General features: G+C 45.0%; 1 protein-coding gene across 1 annotated transcript in view; it reads left to right on the top strand.

Moving 5' to 3' along the window:
• Positions 1-2,342: 2,342 nt before the first annotated feature.
• The window catches only part of DAPK1 (death-associated protein kinase 1), a 274,182-nt gene continuing 261,386 nt past the window's right edge, over positions 2,343-15,138 (top strand). The window contains exon 1 of the mRNA XM_006867630.1: positions 2,343-2,407. Coding sequence (XP_006867692.1) covers positions 2,346-2,407 — 62 coding nt within the window. The 5' untranslated portion in view covers positions 2,343-2,345. The remainder of the gene's footprint in view (positions 2,408-15,138) is intronic.

A 15,138-nucleotide genomic window follows, 5' to 3' on the forward strand; every position in this document is an offset into this window, starting at 1 on the left:
TTTAAAGAAGTGCACTCAAAATGCCAGAGACAGACTTCCTACCTTATTCTTTGAACAGGAGGAATCAGTTCCTGGAGAAAGACATTGTTGTTACATGCCATTGAGTCGGGTATGACTCACAGTGACCCTGGGGTGGCACTGTGGGTTAATGTGCTGGACTGCAGTCGGTTTGAACAGTAAAGTCCGCGGTTCAGTTTCACCAGTTGTTTCTTGGAAAGGCAGTTAACAACAACATAGGATTTCCGAGGAGCAACTGGTGGGTTTGAACCACCAACCTTGTAGTTCTCAGTCCAGTACTTATCCTACAGCAACACACCAGGAGAAAGACTTTATGCTTGGTAGAGTAGAAGTCAGTGAAAAAGAGGAAAAACCCCAACAAGATGGATTGACACAGTGGCAGCAGTGGACTTGAACTTAACAAATGAGAGGATGGCTCAGGACTATAGTGTCACTTTGAGTCAAACGACTTAATGGCACGCAACAACTCCTGGTATGGCACTGTATTATAAGCAAAGGACTGCAGTCGGCGGCTCAAGCCCACTAGCTGCTCCTTGGAAACCCTGTGCAGGACGGCACTTAACAACAAATTGATAATCCGAGATGAGTCCGAATCGACTCAGGGCAGTGTTTTGTTTTTAAAGAAGATCTTATTTATTTGCTTAATTATTTATTGCACACTCCCCTCTCCCCTAGAATGTAAGTTTCACGAGGGCGAGTTTTTTTTTTTCTTTTCTTTTTCCCCCCTCTCAGATTTTCCTGTGTTGAACACTAGCATACAGTGTAAGCTCACTCAGTAAACGTTTGCGGAACAGAAGAATTTCAACTCTCTGGAAACCAGCCAAAAGAGGTCAACGTCGCGTGCTGTCACAGGTGGGGCTAGCATTTTCCCGGGGCTGCGCTCCCTCCCCGTCGCCGGCGTAGGGTGAGTGGGTGTGTGCGGGGGTGTGCGCGGTAGAGCGCGCCCGCGAGCTCGGAGTGCGGAGCGGGGAGGAGCGGCAATCGCCGAGCAGAGTCCGCAGCATCGGCCGGGCTGGGCTGATCCGAGGTGGGTGGGCCGCGCCGCCAGCCCGCCCAAGGGGTCCTCATTGGCCGTCAGCCTGCCGCCCTCCACCCGGGAGGCGGTGAGGAACCCAGAGGCTGCTTCAAAGGCCGAACGGGAGAGTTCTGCCGAACCGACGCCGGAGACATTGTTCACACCGCGGAGGGGGCACTGAGACCCTCCCAGCCGCGGAGTCTGGAGATAGCGCCGGTGCGGACGCACGAGCTCCGCGCCCCGCACTCGTCCCTTCCTCCGTTCGCGCCGCGGGTCTCGGCTGTGGCGCCTATGTTTGGCCTCCGACAGCGCTCGGGAGGGACACAGAGAGCTCCCGGGCACCCGGGTGAGTATCCTCGCTCGGCTACCCGGGCCCCGCCGCTTGCTTTTGCTACCGTGGCCGCCCAGCGGCAGGTTTTCCCGGGCGGCGCCTCGGGCAGTGAGGAAGGCCAAGGCGGAAGGGAAACTTGGTTGAGGGGAGAAGTGGGATCCGAGAATGGAGGTGCCCCAGCCCTGTGGGCTGGGTCCGAACAGGTGGCGCGGGCCTGGCCCAGTGCTTTGTGTCGGGGCGCCGGGACCAGGAGCGGCGGCCGCGCCTCCCTCGGCCGCTCCCTTCCCTTCCCTGCTTCCCCGGGCGACCGCACGCCGGGTCGGCCGGGTAACGGAGAGGGAATCGCCTGGAATGTGCCTCCGGGGACTGCCTGGCTCATGGGGGTGGGAGGGGGCGGTGACCGGGGAGGTGCGGGAACCTAGAGGTAGCGCGGTGCAGCCTCTACCGCTGCAGCCTGGCGAGGGATGCTTCTAGTGAGGCACATTCCGCCCTGGCGAGGGCTTCATTCTTCTGTGGCGTCTCTCGAGGTGGGGATCTGGGTGGGCGTGTGGACAGAGGAAGGGGAGGCTGGAGGCTAGCCCCTCCCAGAGCAGGTTCTGATTCTTGCAGATTGTCCGGCTTTTCCAGGACGCGGACCTTGGGGTGCGGTTTTGCTGGGCCTCTTGCGCGCTCACGCGCCAGCTTTGTGGGGCTGGGGGCGTCCCTGGCCTTGGTTTAACAAAGGGTGTTCCTCTCCTTCAGGTGGGGAGGGGCAACTCAGTGCCTCTTAGACACCCCCAGCGGCAGACGTGGTTTTCCGAGAACCAGAATCTTAGCCTTGGGAAGGTCTACTTCCTTTTGGGGTTGTCATTTGATTAGTATTATTTTTTTAAGGACTGGAGACAGATGCATGAGGGGCCCACGGCGGCGCAGGAGCGGCAGTGATGGTTCGGGAAGCGGAGCAGAAGTGCGCTGGGCTCCTGTGAGGCGTGACAGTTTACCATGACCGTGTTCAGGCAGGAAAACGTGGAAGATTACTACGACACCGGCGAGGAACTTGGCAGGTACTAGGGGTTCTGTGCAGAGTTTACTACCCTGGGCTATGGGAATGTATATTGGGGGGAGTGGGCGGTAAAAATAGTTTGAATCCGGCATCTCCCTTCACCCCTCCTGGATATGGGCACATTATAGAGTTAGCCTGAGAGAGCCAGGGACGAGAATAAACCACCTAATCCACAGGCTGTGGGGGTGGGGAGGCAGCCATTCAATGCTAGATTATGATGCAAAGTGTATTGATCGGAATCCCAGCACCTGGACAGTTTAAATTGTCCTCAGTAACTCTTCAGGTTTTGTCCTTCTGATATGGTGAGGCAAACGCGAAGGTTGTAATTGCAACTGGAGGTGATTTAAACCGAAAGTGCATGCTAATGAATAGGATTTTTAAATCGTAACACTTCCCTCCTCCCTCCTTTTTGAACTTTCAAAGTGACATGAGCACATATCATAGGGAGTGAGTAAATGGAGACTTGCCAAATGTTGTTGATGTTGGACTTGAACTTTGAAACTTCTGCAAGCCCGGAATTTAATGACCCAGTCGGTGTTGGTGGTTGATCTGGTTTCGTTTACAATGTTAAATTTCTAACAAATCAGTGCAGTCCAATATAGCTATCTGGATTGATAGTTAATAGTTAAATTGTTGTTGTTAAGTATCATGAAGTCGTCCGACTCATAGTGACCCTGCACAGGGTTTCCTAGGCTGTAAATCTTTATGGGAGCAGAATGCCTCATCTTTCTCCTGCGAAACCGCTGGTAGTTTCGAACTGCTGACCTTGAGGTTAGGTTAGCAGCCCAACTCGTAACCACTATGCTACCAATAGCTCAATTGCTGTAAGAGCTCTGATTCTCGGTTGGCAGTCTTTCCTATGGGAGGGTGTCTGTGTGCAGTTGCTGTCCTGAAGCTGAGGGTCAGCTCCAGAGGACTGGATGGCTGTCTCCCTTGGAGTAGTGGACAGATGTGTTGAGCTCTGGCTTCCTTCAGCACAGAACTCTTCATATACAATTCATGGTATTTGACTGTGGTATTATGACTAAAATAGGCAAAAGGATCTTTAAACAAGCAAACACAAAATAAAGTTTTTATTTACTTATGTGTGTATGGTGTGGCGCTGTAGGATAAACACTGTACCGCAAGTCGTTTGAATTGCAAGATCAACAGTTCAAACTCAACAGCTGCACCTTGGAAACTCTACGCAGGGTTGCTATGAGTCGGAACCAACTCCACAGCACTCAACAACAACATGTGTATTGTTGTTGTCAAATGCCTTCTAGTTGTTTTCTGATTAGGGTTTCTGAGGAGCGACTGGTGGATTTGAACCGCTGACCTTGCTGTTAGCAGTTCAGTGCTTATCCTACAGCGCCACACCAGGACTGTAGTATCTGTATGTAGACATTTGCCATTTCCATATACAGCTGACGTTCTGATACAAAACTTCCTCTTTCTTTATAAAAAGGAGTCAGTGTTTCTAAATGGTTGAATGGAAAACTGATCTGCCCTGTAAACCTTTACCCAGTTTAAAAAAAAAAAAAAAAAAAAAGACGCCAAACCCTCGATTACCTTATAAGAATTGCAAAAATTTAGATTAACTAAAAAATTTTAAAAGTTAGAGTAATAGTACAAATGAAAGTGGTTTTTAAAAGTCGTTATAGAATATTGCATTTTGCATATTGAATTTGCATATTGAATCTTGTCATGGGAGGGAGCCTGTGCTGAAGAGGAGCTTAATACATTACATCTTGGGAACTTAGTGAGTGAAGGGCTTAAGGAAAAATCCTTCAGAATCATATTTCATGGATATATTTAAGATTGAGCTTTCAGAGTATGTGGTTAAAATACTTGATTTAGCTAAAATTAAATCACTTTATTCCTGTGGTTTTCAGCAACATGTATGGCATCTGGTGTTTTCCTTTGGGACTATGGGAGGAAAAAGGCGAAAAATTATATTTTAGTTTCTTCTGTGTAGTGTGACCCGATTGTCTACATTCGGTTATGAAAGGGGGTGATTAAATTAGTGGAGAGGGTTGCGTTATGTGTGTAAGTGTGCTGACCTTGTTTTTATTAAGACCTTTTGTCAATCAAATACTAACCTAAAGGTTCAGGGTTTGAACCCACCCAGCAGCATTACAGTGTGAAGAAGGGCTTGGTGATATGCCTCCTACAGCTATTAATACCCAATGGAGCTGTTCTCCTATGGAGTTGCCATGAGCCTGAATTGACTTGACAGCAAAGGGTTTTTGTTGTTGTTTGGTAGAATTGAGTGTGTTACAAGAAAGAAACAAAACAAAACAGGAGGCTTCCCTGTGGTTCCCTGTGGCTGGTGAGGGGAGTTTTCCATCCTTAATTTGTGGGGGTGTGAGACTGAGCTGTTGCTTCTTTGCTGGGCAGTGGGTGTTTTGCTCACTTGTCACTGGCTGCATTTTTATGTGCAACTCTCTCCACTGTGCAAGACTAATCAACACTTTGTTTACTGAATAATTTATATCAGGTAAGCTATGAATTTGAAGGGAATGCTCTGAAAAACTGGGGTTTGGAGACTTTTTGGTATAAAGTACATAATTGTTGTTATTATGTGCTGTGGAGTAGGTTCTGACTCATAGCGACCCTCTACATGGTTTCCGAGGCTATAAATGTTTATGGGAGCAGAAAGCCTTATCTTTCTCCCACGGAACAGCTGGTAGTTTCGAACTGCTAACTGTGAGGTTAGCAGCCCGATTCATAACCACTACGCTGCTACAGCTCCTTAAAGTACACAATATATATATTGTTAAGTGCCATCGAGTTGGTTCCAACTCACAGTGATCCTCGACTGGTGAGTTTGAGCTGCTGACCTTGTGGTTCAAACCAACCTTGTGGTCCAACACTTTATCCTACAGTGAACAACAAAATATACATGCTTATCTACAGCGTCACACATCAGGACTCCCACTAAGGTTTTTCAAATCCTGTAATTTGTTATGTCGGACTTAGAAATGGAATCTTGGTGTGGCACTGTAGGATAAGCGCTGGACTACAATGTTTGTTTGAACCACAAGGTTGGCGGTTCAAACTCACCAGCCACTATACAGGATTGGCTGGTTGGAACTAATTTGACAGCACTTAACAACCACCACTACCTTGGAAATAGCCACTTTCCCCAAACAAGTCCTTACTTAAGATGGGCGGTGCTGTAGGGTAAGTACTGGACTGAAACGTCATTTTGAACCACAAGATGGGTGGTTCAAACTCACCAGTCACTACTTAGAAACCTTATACAGGGTTGCTGAGATTTGGAACTGACTCCCATGAGGTTTTATGACTACCTACTGGGTAGAGAAAGGAGCTTAGTGCAGAGAAAGAAAATGGGCAGACACTGAATGTATTCTCTGTGTATCAGACAAAGGCAAGATCATTCTAAGCAGTGATTTATAAGCAGACCAACATCTAGGGTTTAAAACTTTACATATCTTGTGGCGCTGTAGGATAAGCGCTAGACTACAAGGTCAGTGGTTCGAACTCACCAGCCACTCCTTGGAAACCCTATACAGGGTCACGCTATGAGTTGTAATTGATGAGACAGCACTTAACAACAACATACGTGTGTAATATTTTATACATGTACTGAGAGAAAAAAAAACAGGCAGGTTTTTAAAGAAGCAGGGCATATATTATTATTGTTGTAATTTAAATAAAAAACAAAAACAAAGAAGGAATGTATTTTTGATTGTTTTGTGTGTCTATGTGTATTTTTGTGCATTGCCCAAGACTGCTGTGAAAACTCTTTATCAATTGTAAAGAGCTTTATAAAGTATTATGAGTACTCCAACATTGGTAGCCAGACCTCTGGATGGATATCCTGCTCCAAAATGAAGCTCTGCAACTTGTTAGTTTTATAATATTGTTATAAAGGAATCTTCATTTATAAAATAAGAGGTCTACTGCTCATTTTTTCACTGTTGTGAAAATCAAGTAAGTGATCATACGTAGAAATATTTGATCAGCAGTAAAGAGCTGAGGAAACTTCATGGCTGAGATATGTGGGTGTTCCAGGCAGGTTCATAACTTGACCTGCAATTCAGTATTCTTTAAATATTTGCTCGCCAGTTTTGGAAGGGCAGGCTCTGTGGGAGAAAGGTTACTGGGGAGACCCAGTACCTGTAGTGCTTGTCTTCTCCACTCTGGTCCTAAATAATTCAGCTCTGGTCAGAATATGCGCACCTGCTCTGAGCAAAAACAAATCCATGCAGCAAACAGCACCAACCATTTCTAGAAGGTGACTTAGTGCCTTTTTGTTTTGACTTCAGTAGACCACTGCAGGTCTCACCCTTTGTCTCAAAAGGCTGAAGAGAGAACTGCTTCCATCCATCACACGTAGTAATAATCTCTGAGAGCAGTTCTTAAACATGTAGTTCTCCCGGATTACTGTTATTCTTGGGATGTGTTAGTGCCCCCAAGGTGCTTTAGTAGCACTTAACAGTTGGCCTTGGAACAGCTGCAGGCTGGATGTCCCACCACTGGGTCTAGTTTCATCCCCGGTCTTTGTTTAGCGTAGTTTGGTGAGGTACCTCTCTGAACATGGCTTTCTGAATGACTGGCCTCTTTCTTGCTTCCTCACTCTGATCTTAGTATTATGAATCCCAGCCCTTCAATAAACCCATCCCCACTGATTGCGCCCACAACAAGCCAAAGGACTTCTCTGAAACACTTCTTTGGTCCTTGACCATGCACCGCCCAGTGACACGTTGTGTCACCATTTTTCGTTGTATTGTTAACTGCCGTTGAGTCAGTTTCAACTCATAGCGACCCTGTATAGGGTTTCCAAGGAGCTGCTAGTGAGTTTGAACTGCTGAGCTTCTGGTCCGGTGTTTGTCCTACAGTGCCACAGCCGGACTCCTGCCTTGTATTAGAACTCATGTATTGCTTGCTCCTTGTAGCTAGTTTGTAAGTTCCTTCAGGGGCATGCTGTCTCCCCAGAGCCTGCGATGTACTGCAAATGTTGTTAGTTGTTGTCACGTCACCTTGACTCATGGAGACTCCGGGGACAATAGTGAAAATTTCCTCTGTTGATGTATGTGTGATGGTCCCTTGGTGTGGTCACTGTGTGTTTTCAGTGCCTCCCAGCCTAAAGGGGGCTCATCTTCCAGCACTATGTCAGATACTATTCTATTGTGATCCATAAAGTTTTATTTGCCTAATGTTTGGAAGTAGATTGCCAAGCCTTTTTTCCTAGTGTGTCTTAGCCTGGAATTGTCATCCTACCGGTATTTGAAATACCAGCTGCATAGCATAAGCCACCACAGTATGACAAACTGACAGGGAAGTGCTATAGAATATACCAGGCAGAGAATATTTGGTCAGTGGCTGAGTTTCTTAGTGCCACTATTAACAGAAATACCATAAGTGGATGGCTTTAACAAACATTTTATTTTCTCACAATTTAGAAGGCAAGAAGTCTAAATTCAGGGCTCTTGCTCTAGTGGGGAAGACTTTTCTCTGTCTGTGGGCTCTGGGGGAAGGTTCTTAGGTCTTTACAGCTTCTGTTCCTTTTCTTGACAGTCTTCACTGTGGTATATATACAGAGCCCTCCATTTGTGTGTGTGTAGTCTGCTCTTTTTATATTTCAGAGGTGGTTGGTTTAAGATATGCCCTACACTGATGTGGTCTCATTGACATAGCAAAGAAAGGCCTACTCTCAAATGGGAGTCCATCCACAGGTTTAAGGACTAGAATTTGCATATTTTGGGGGGAATACAATTCAATCTGTAATATTGATTGAGTGAGCAGATGCAAATGGGTAGATGCAATGTTAAGGCTGGAATGGTGGTTTAGATGCTGTTGGTATTGCTAATGCAGATACTGGTGGTGATGGAGGGGCAGTGGAGGAGTGGAACAGTCTGAGCATACTCATTTAAGAAATGGTAGATGCCTACCTGCATAGGGTTTTGCAAGAACTAGAGACAGTGGGTGTGAACACTTAGTATTGCCTAATGTATTATTCTTAATCACTTGTTTTTCTTCATCACAGAGTTTACCACATTGCATAGTAATTGCCTTTTAGATTATCTGCTTTCTTCATGGTGCCATGACCTTGGACTTGTTCATCATCTTTTTGTTTTTTTTTTAATATTTAATGCTTAGATGCATGAAACTTAGTAGATGCTCAATAAATGCTTGCTGATCGACTAAGTGAATATATGAAAAGTATCTCGAATTTTTTTTGTTGTTAAGTGCCTTAGAGTCGGTTCTGCCCCATAGCGACCCTGTATAGGGTTTCTGAGGAGCAGCTGGTGAGCTTGAATCACTGACGTTGCAGTTCAAACCGACCTTGCAGTCTAGTGCATTAATCCACAGCACCAAACAATATATATTTATATATTGTAGTTAAGGGCCATCAAGTCGGTTCTGAACCATAACAACCCTGATATATATGTTGTTGTTAAGTACCGTAGAGTTGGTTTCGACTCATAGTGATCCTGTGCAGGGTTTTCAAGGCTGCAGATCTTTATGGGAGCAGAAAGCCTCATGTTTCTCCTGCGGAACAGCTGGTAGTTTCGAACTGCTGACCTTGAGGTTTGCAGCCCAATTCATAACCACTAAGCTAACAGGGATATATATATATATATATATATCACACACACATATATATCTGGTAGTGCAGTGGATTGTGCGTTGTTGGACTACTAAATGCAAGGTCAGCAGTTCGAGTCCACCAGCTATTTCACGGGATAAACATGAGGCTTTGTTGTTCCTTAAGGATTTACAGCTGGAAACCTTACACAAGGTCGGGGTTGTTATGAGTCGGAACCCACTTGAAGGCACACACTACCACCACAGGTGTCCTGGTGTGCTGTAGCATAAACACTGGACTGCTAACCAAAAGGTTGGCGATTCAAGCTCACTAGCTGCTCCTTGGAAATCCTATATGTGGTCATTCAGAGTTGGAACCGACTTGAGGACTCTAAACAACAATAACATAAATATACAGGTAGCTCTCAACAGCAATAGTAGAGCTGAAGTTACAGTATTAGAGACTGTAGCTCATAGAAAAGAAAACTGCTTTTGCTTTTGCATGCTCTGGCTTTGCAGCAGTGAGCACAGCATCCCAAATTTCTAAGCACAAGGTCAGTTTTACACAAAACAAAGTGGAGCAGTATGTCTTTACGTTGGTTTAGGAGGGAACTGGTGGCTCAAATGTAAAACATTCCCATTTCTACATGTTGTTGGGTACTGTTGAGTCGGCTGTGACTCATAGTGACCCTGTGTACAACAGAACCAAACACTGCCTGCGGAATCCTGTGCCAGCTTCACATTTGTCATTTGAGTCCATTGTTGCTGCCATTTGTTAAAATGAAACAAGGAATTGTAGTAAAGCCTAGCTGTCTCAGTACATTTTTCAGTTTGTTTACGATTGCTTCTAGGAGTTAGCCCTGTGGCGATTCTGTGCTAGCAGAAGAGATGACCTGACTTGTGTTCTCTTTGGGAATCATAACGTACATGTGTTGACTGGTGAGGCCACCCTCGCAGAACCATGTTGAATATGATTTTTCTCTTTGCATTTCTGATTCCATGCCCCCTCAGATGTTTCCTCGGATAGGTAGAGAGTTCAAATACATTAATTAGAGAGCAAAGCCATTTTTACGATTTCAAACCTTTTGTGTGTTTTAGAAAGGGCCAGTAATGGTTTTCAGAGTCCTGGTATGGTGCTGTAGAATCAGCACCGGGCTACTAACTGCAGGGTTGACTGTTCAAATGCACCAGCCGCTCCTCTGAAACCCTGTGTAGGTCACTATGAGTCAGAACTGACTTGATGGCATTTAACAGCAGTTAAATATCTTCTAGGATGGTATTAAGTGACGGTTTGGTTGACCACTTGCTTGTCTGCACTTGGAATATGATTCTGAATACTCATACTGGGAAACTTTAGATTAGAAGTACTTACTGGTGGAGAAGCCTAAGATCCTTAAAGTAGACTTCTTAGTCCTCCTTCTCCTTTAAACCTCGGCCTGCCTGCATCTTGCCCAGAGTACCTGGTGATACAGACTGTTAATGTGCTCTACTAACTGGGAGGTTGGAGGTTCAAGTCCACCTAGAGACTCCTGGGAAGGTGTACTAATGAAAAATCAGCCATTGAGAACCCCGGGGAGTAAAGTTCTACTCAGAATACACAGGGTCATTGTGAGTCAGCAGATAGCAACTTTTATTTTTTGCTTTTGTTTGTTTGAACCTCTGAGGACCATGTGGGTTTCTTCAGAGAAATATGTTGCAGCTATGGACTCTCATTCTTAATTCAAGCTTATTGCTGGGTGTACCTAACCTACCCATGCATTTTGTATAAATTAAGTGAAACAAAAGTTTATTTCTACTCATGAGAAGAAGAAAGCTACCTCTGGGGTGGTGGGCAAGGAATGCTTTTCATGGGAGTAAGGCATCTCAGAGGACCCCAGACACTGAGATCTCCAAGAAACCGAATGGTCAGTGGGTCCTTCTTGTTTTAACCAGGTAGTATTGCAGGAAGTGAGTGGCTCTCTCACGCTGTGGATTTGTGTGTTGTTTGCCTCTAGCTCAGGCAACCCCACACTCAACAGACCGAAATGTTGCTCATCCTGTGATTATGTAGGTTTGAGTGTTTTATAGTAGTGCTTTCCCATTTAGGAGACCCATCGTCCAGCACCATGCCAGGCAGTTGTTGTTGTTAAGTGCTGTTGAGTCGGATCTGACCCATAGCAACCCTGTATAAGGTTTTGGAGGAGCAGCTGGCGAGCTTGAACCGCTGACCTTGAGGTTCAAACTTACTTTGCAGTCCAGCACATTACCCCACAGAGCCACACCAGGACTCCACATCAGGCAGTATTTGGTTGTAATCTATAGGGTTTTCATTGGTAAGTAGCAAGAAATGGAGTCTAAATGGCTTCCTGAAGCGATGGGCTACAAAGTCAGTTTGAACCACAAAGTCAGTGGTTCAAGCTCCCCAGCTGCTCCTGGGAAGCCCTCTACAGGTCACTGTGGGTCAGAACTGACCCGAAGGCACTTAACAACAACACACTACTTAGGGTTTTTCAGTTTTCTTTTTCAAAGCGAAATAAAGCAGACATTTAAGAGAGGGTGATTTGAGCGTCCATTTAATGCCAGCCCATTTTTGCTATGGGCAGTGGAGACAGTGGTGAGGAACACCTAGTAACACTTGTCTGTGGTGCCAGCCAAAGGCAGCAGGGTTTGAGTTCACAACTTTCATAGGCTCTATACTCATAATCGAACCTTTATTCCTTTTCCATTGACTTGTATTCTGCAATTGTGAATGGTGTTGGTGTGTGGCGTAGTTTGACCCAAGTCCCAAAGTTAATAGTTTAGCTTTTTAGAATGTTTCCCCAAACACTCTCATTATTATTTAACCTTAGTGCACTGTGTAAGCGTCTCAGTTCTAGAACTGAATGTGGCTGCTGGCCTTGCCCCATGGACCTACCCCTTAAATGATGAACAGTCTTTCATTTCATTATACAGCACTCGTCTGTCTGGTTTAGAACTAGATTGTGTGATTGTTTGAGGCTTAGTGTGGAAGCTAATACTTGATTGTTTTGCTCTGGTTTGTTGTGTTAAATTATCAAAACAGTACATCATCTCACTCTGAAGATTATATGACGGTGTAATTATTTATAATAATCCAATTTACCACTTTGTTAAGACTCTAAATGAATTCCTTTAAGTGTGCATCTAAGAGAGGCTACAGGAAAACACTAGGCATTTGGATTTTCTACATCATCTAGCTAAGTGGTTCTAAAATAATTTTCTGTACCTAGTGAATCTTTTCTACCTAAACATGGTGTGTAGTTGTATCCCTCCTATAGGCTTAACACATTTTTACAATGAAAAAGACTATAGTTTAAACGTGTCTATGTCTTCCTTAGAATCCCAGTCCAAACAAACTAACAAAAAAGCTAATAAATACTTGCGATTGTAACTAATCTTCAGATACCTGGCATGGGAGGTACAGAGTGATGCAGGTTCATTACGTCTGTGTTTTTAGGTGGCGTTGAGAGCTAGTGTACTTCTGGGAGGCACTGGTCATTTAAGTCTAATGTTTTCCTCTGAGAATGATAATGGAACTTTACTCCATGCCCTGACTATTTGCCATCGAGCTCTTTCTAACTCATGGCAACCCCTTGTGTTGCAGAGTGAACTGCTCCACAAGCTTTTCATACACTTGACCATTCAGAAGCAGATTGCCACTCCTTTCTTCAAACCGGGTTGGTTTGAATCATCAGCCTTTTGATTACTAGCCAAGTTCATAACTCTATGAGTTTAGGGAGTCCTACCTCATGCCTTACTTGCTGGCATTTCAATTTTGATCTTGAGAAATTTTGTTCAATATTCTCATTTGGTTTCAGAGACATCAGATAGGGAAGGAGATTGGAAGAATGCTATTTTGTTTGTTTTGTCCTTTATTAATACATTCGACTTCGGGTAAAGAACATAATGCTTGAACAAATGAATGCTTGTTGACTACTGATTGCAGGTGTTTGAATAGCTCTTATTGATGGTGCTTATATTCATAAGTCCACTGGCTTATGGTTCAGAAATTTGAATCTAAGTGTAGACTCTCTTTTGAGACACCTTTTTTTTTTTTTTTTTTAATACGCACAAGTATGGGATTTATTAAGGAAGTTAACTGGTTATAATTCAGGATCAGAGATACTCAGGCTACAATTCTTCCAGTCAGGAATACTTACCCTCAGTCATGCCCACAGGCAGGCAGCTCTCATACTCAACCTAGCAGCCACACAACTCGTTGTTGTTGTTGTTAAGTGCCGTTGAGTCGATTCCAACCTGTAGTGACCCTATATAGAGTTTCTGAAGAGCAGCTGGTGAGCTTGAACCTCCGACCTTGCAGTTCAAATAGCTTTGCAGTCTGGAGCATTAACCCACAGCGCCACACCAGGACTCCATGCCCTGCTTAGGCAAGTTGTTATAAAGCTCCTTTAGCACTGTGGATAAATGCTCAAAGAGCACCAAACTCAACTACAAACCTCAGCCTGAAGAGCTGTGTTTCTGTGAGGCAGCGAATCTAACACTCCCATTAAGTGCCTACTATGGGACCAGTCACTGAAGAACGTTACCATGTTTGGTAAGGTGAGGGTCAGAAAAAAGAGGAAGACCCCTAGCGAGATGGATTGGCCAAGTGGCAGCATCGATGGACTCAAGCGTGGCAACAGTAGTGAGGCTGGGCCAGGATCCGGCATTGTTTTCATTTTGCTGTGCATAAGGTCACTATGGGTCGGTACTGACTCCAAGGCACCTAACAACAACAACTGGTGTGGTGCTGTAGGCTAAAGCGTCAGACTGCCAAGTCATTTGAACTGCAAGATCAGTGGTTCAATCTCACCATCTGTTCCTTGGAAACCCTATACAGGGTCGTTGTGGGTCGGAATCGACTCAGTGGCACTTAACAACAACAACTGGTGTGGCACTGTAGGATTAGCAGTGGACTGCAAACCACAGGGTTGGCAGTTCAGTCTCACCAGCTGCTCCTCAGAAACACTATACAAGTTCACTGAGTTGGAAACGACTTGATGGCTCTTTAACAGTAACAACTGTGCAAGCCGGCTCTCTCATTAAGACAGCCTACTCTGTTAGCTCTGGTAGTGTAGTCTACGGCTACGTATTGGGCTGCGAACCTCAAGGTCAGCAGTTCGAAACTCTTAGCTGTTCTGTGGGAAAAAGATGAGTCTTGGAAACCTTGTACAGGGTCGCTATGAATCAGAACCGACTCCATGGCACATAACCAACCAACCTACCAACTCTGTTAGTAAGCCTCCTGCCTGAAGGCACTCAGTTTTACTCACTCCATGTGGTTACGAATCGGGCTGCGAACCTTAAGGTCAGCGGTTCGAAACTACCAGCTGCTCCGCGGGAGAAAGATGAGGCTTTCTACTCCCGTAAAGATTTACACCCTCGGAAACCCTGTACAGGGTCGCTATGGGTCGGAACCGACTCGATGGCACTTAACAACAACAACAACATGGGCCTAGAAACCCACTGCTCTGCTCTGTCTCATGCTCTGTGGAGACACATTTTATTTTCTGTCAAAACTGTTAGTTATTCTTATTCATATATATATGCAGCTGGCTTTACCATATTTTAGGTACATTTGCTGTTGCAAATTTTCACTTGTGTGGAGTGAGCGAATTTCTAATTTTTTCTGTTGTTGAATAGTTCTTTCTACAGTTCATTGTTTGAAGCCATGAACATTTTTTTTTTTAACTTTTAACAATTTTCTTGATTTTGAGACCTTATTTCAGCCCCCACACTCTTGTTCCTGGCCCCCAGGGGAGAATTTTCCAGCTGAACAGGAAATGTAGATAAAGCAATCAAGTGTCTTTGTTTTATGTATCATGAAAACGATCAGATTTTCCTCTTTGCTGCCTGTCAGTGTGTCTGTTATGCAGCTCATGTCTGTCTGTGCCCTGACTGCATATGTCTAAGGGAGGGTAGGTAGAACGTGGGGTCTCAGGGTGACACACATTGTTAAGCACTCCATTGCTGTTTGAAAGACTGGTGTTTGGAACCCATCCAGGGGTGGCTCCGAAGGCAGGCCTGGCCATCTGCTTCCAAGAATTCACAGCCTTAAAAGCCCAGTGGCGTAGATCTACTCTGCACACATGTTGGAACGACACAATGACAACTCACAGCAACAACAACAAAACAGGTGTGGCTTAGATGATGTATAAATACAAGTGACAAAGGGTTGGGTGGGGACAAAGGGAGTGA

Source organism: Chrysochloris asiatica, unplaced genomic scaffold (assembly GCF_000296735.1).
Source record: "Chrysochloris asiatica unplaced genomic scaffold, ChrAsi1.0 scaffold00107, whole genome shotgun sequence".
NCBI lineage: Eukaryota > Metazoa > Chordata > Mammalia > Afrosoricida > Chrysochloridae > Chrysochloris > Chrysochloris asiatica.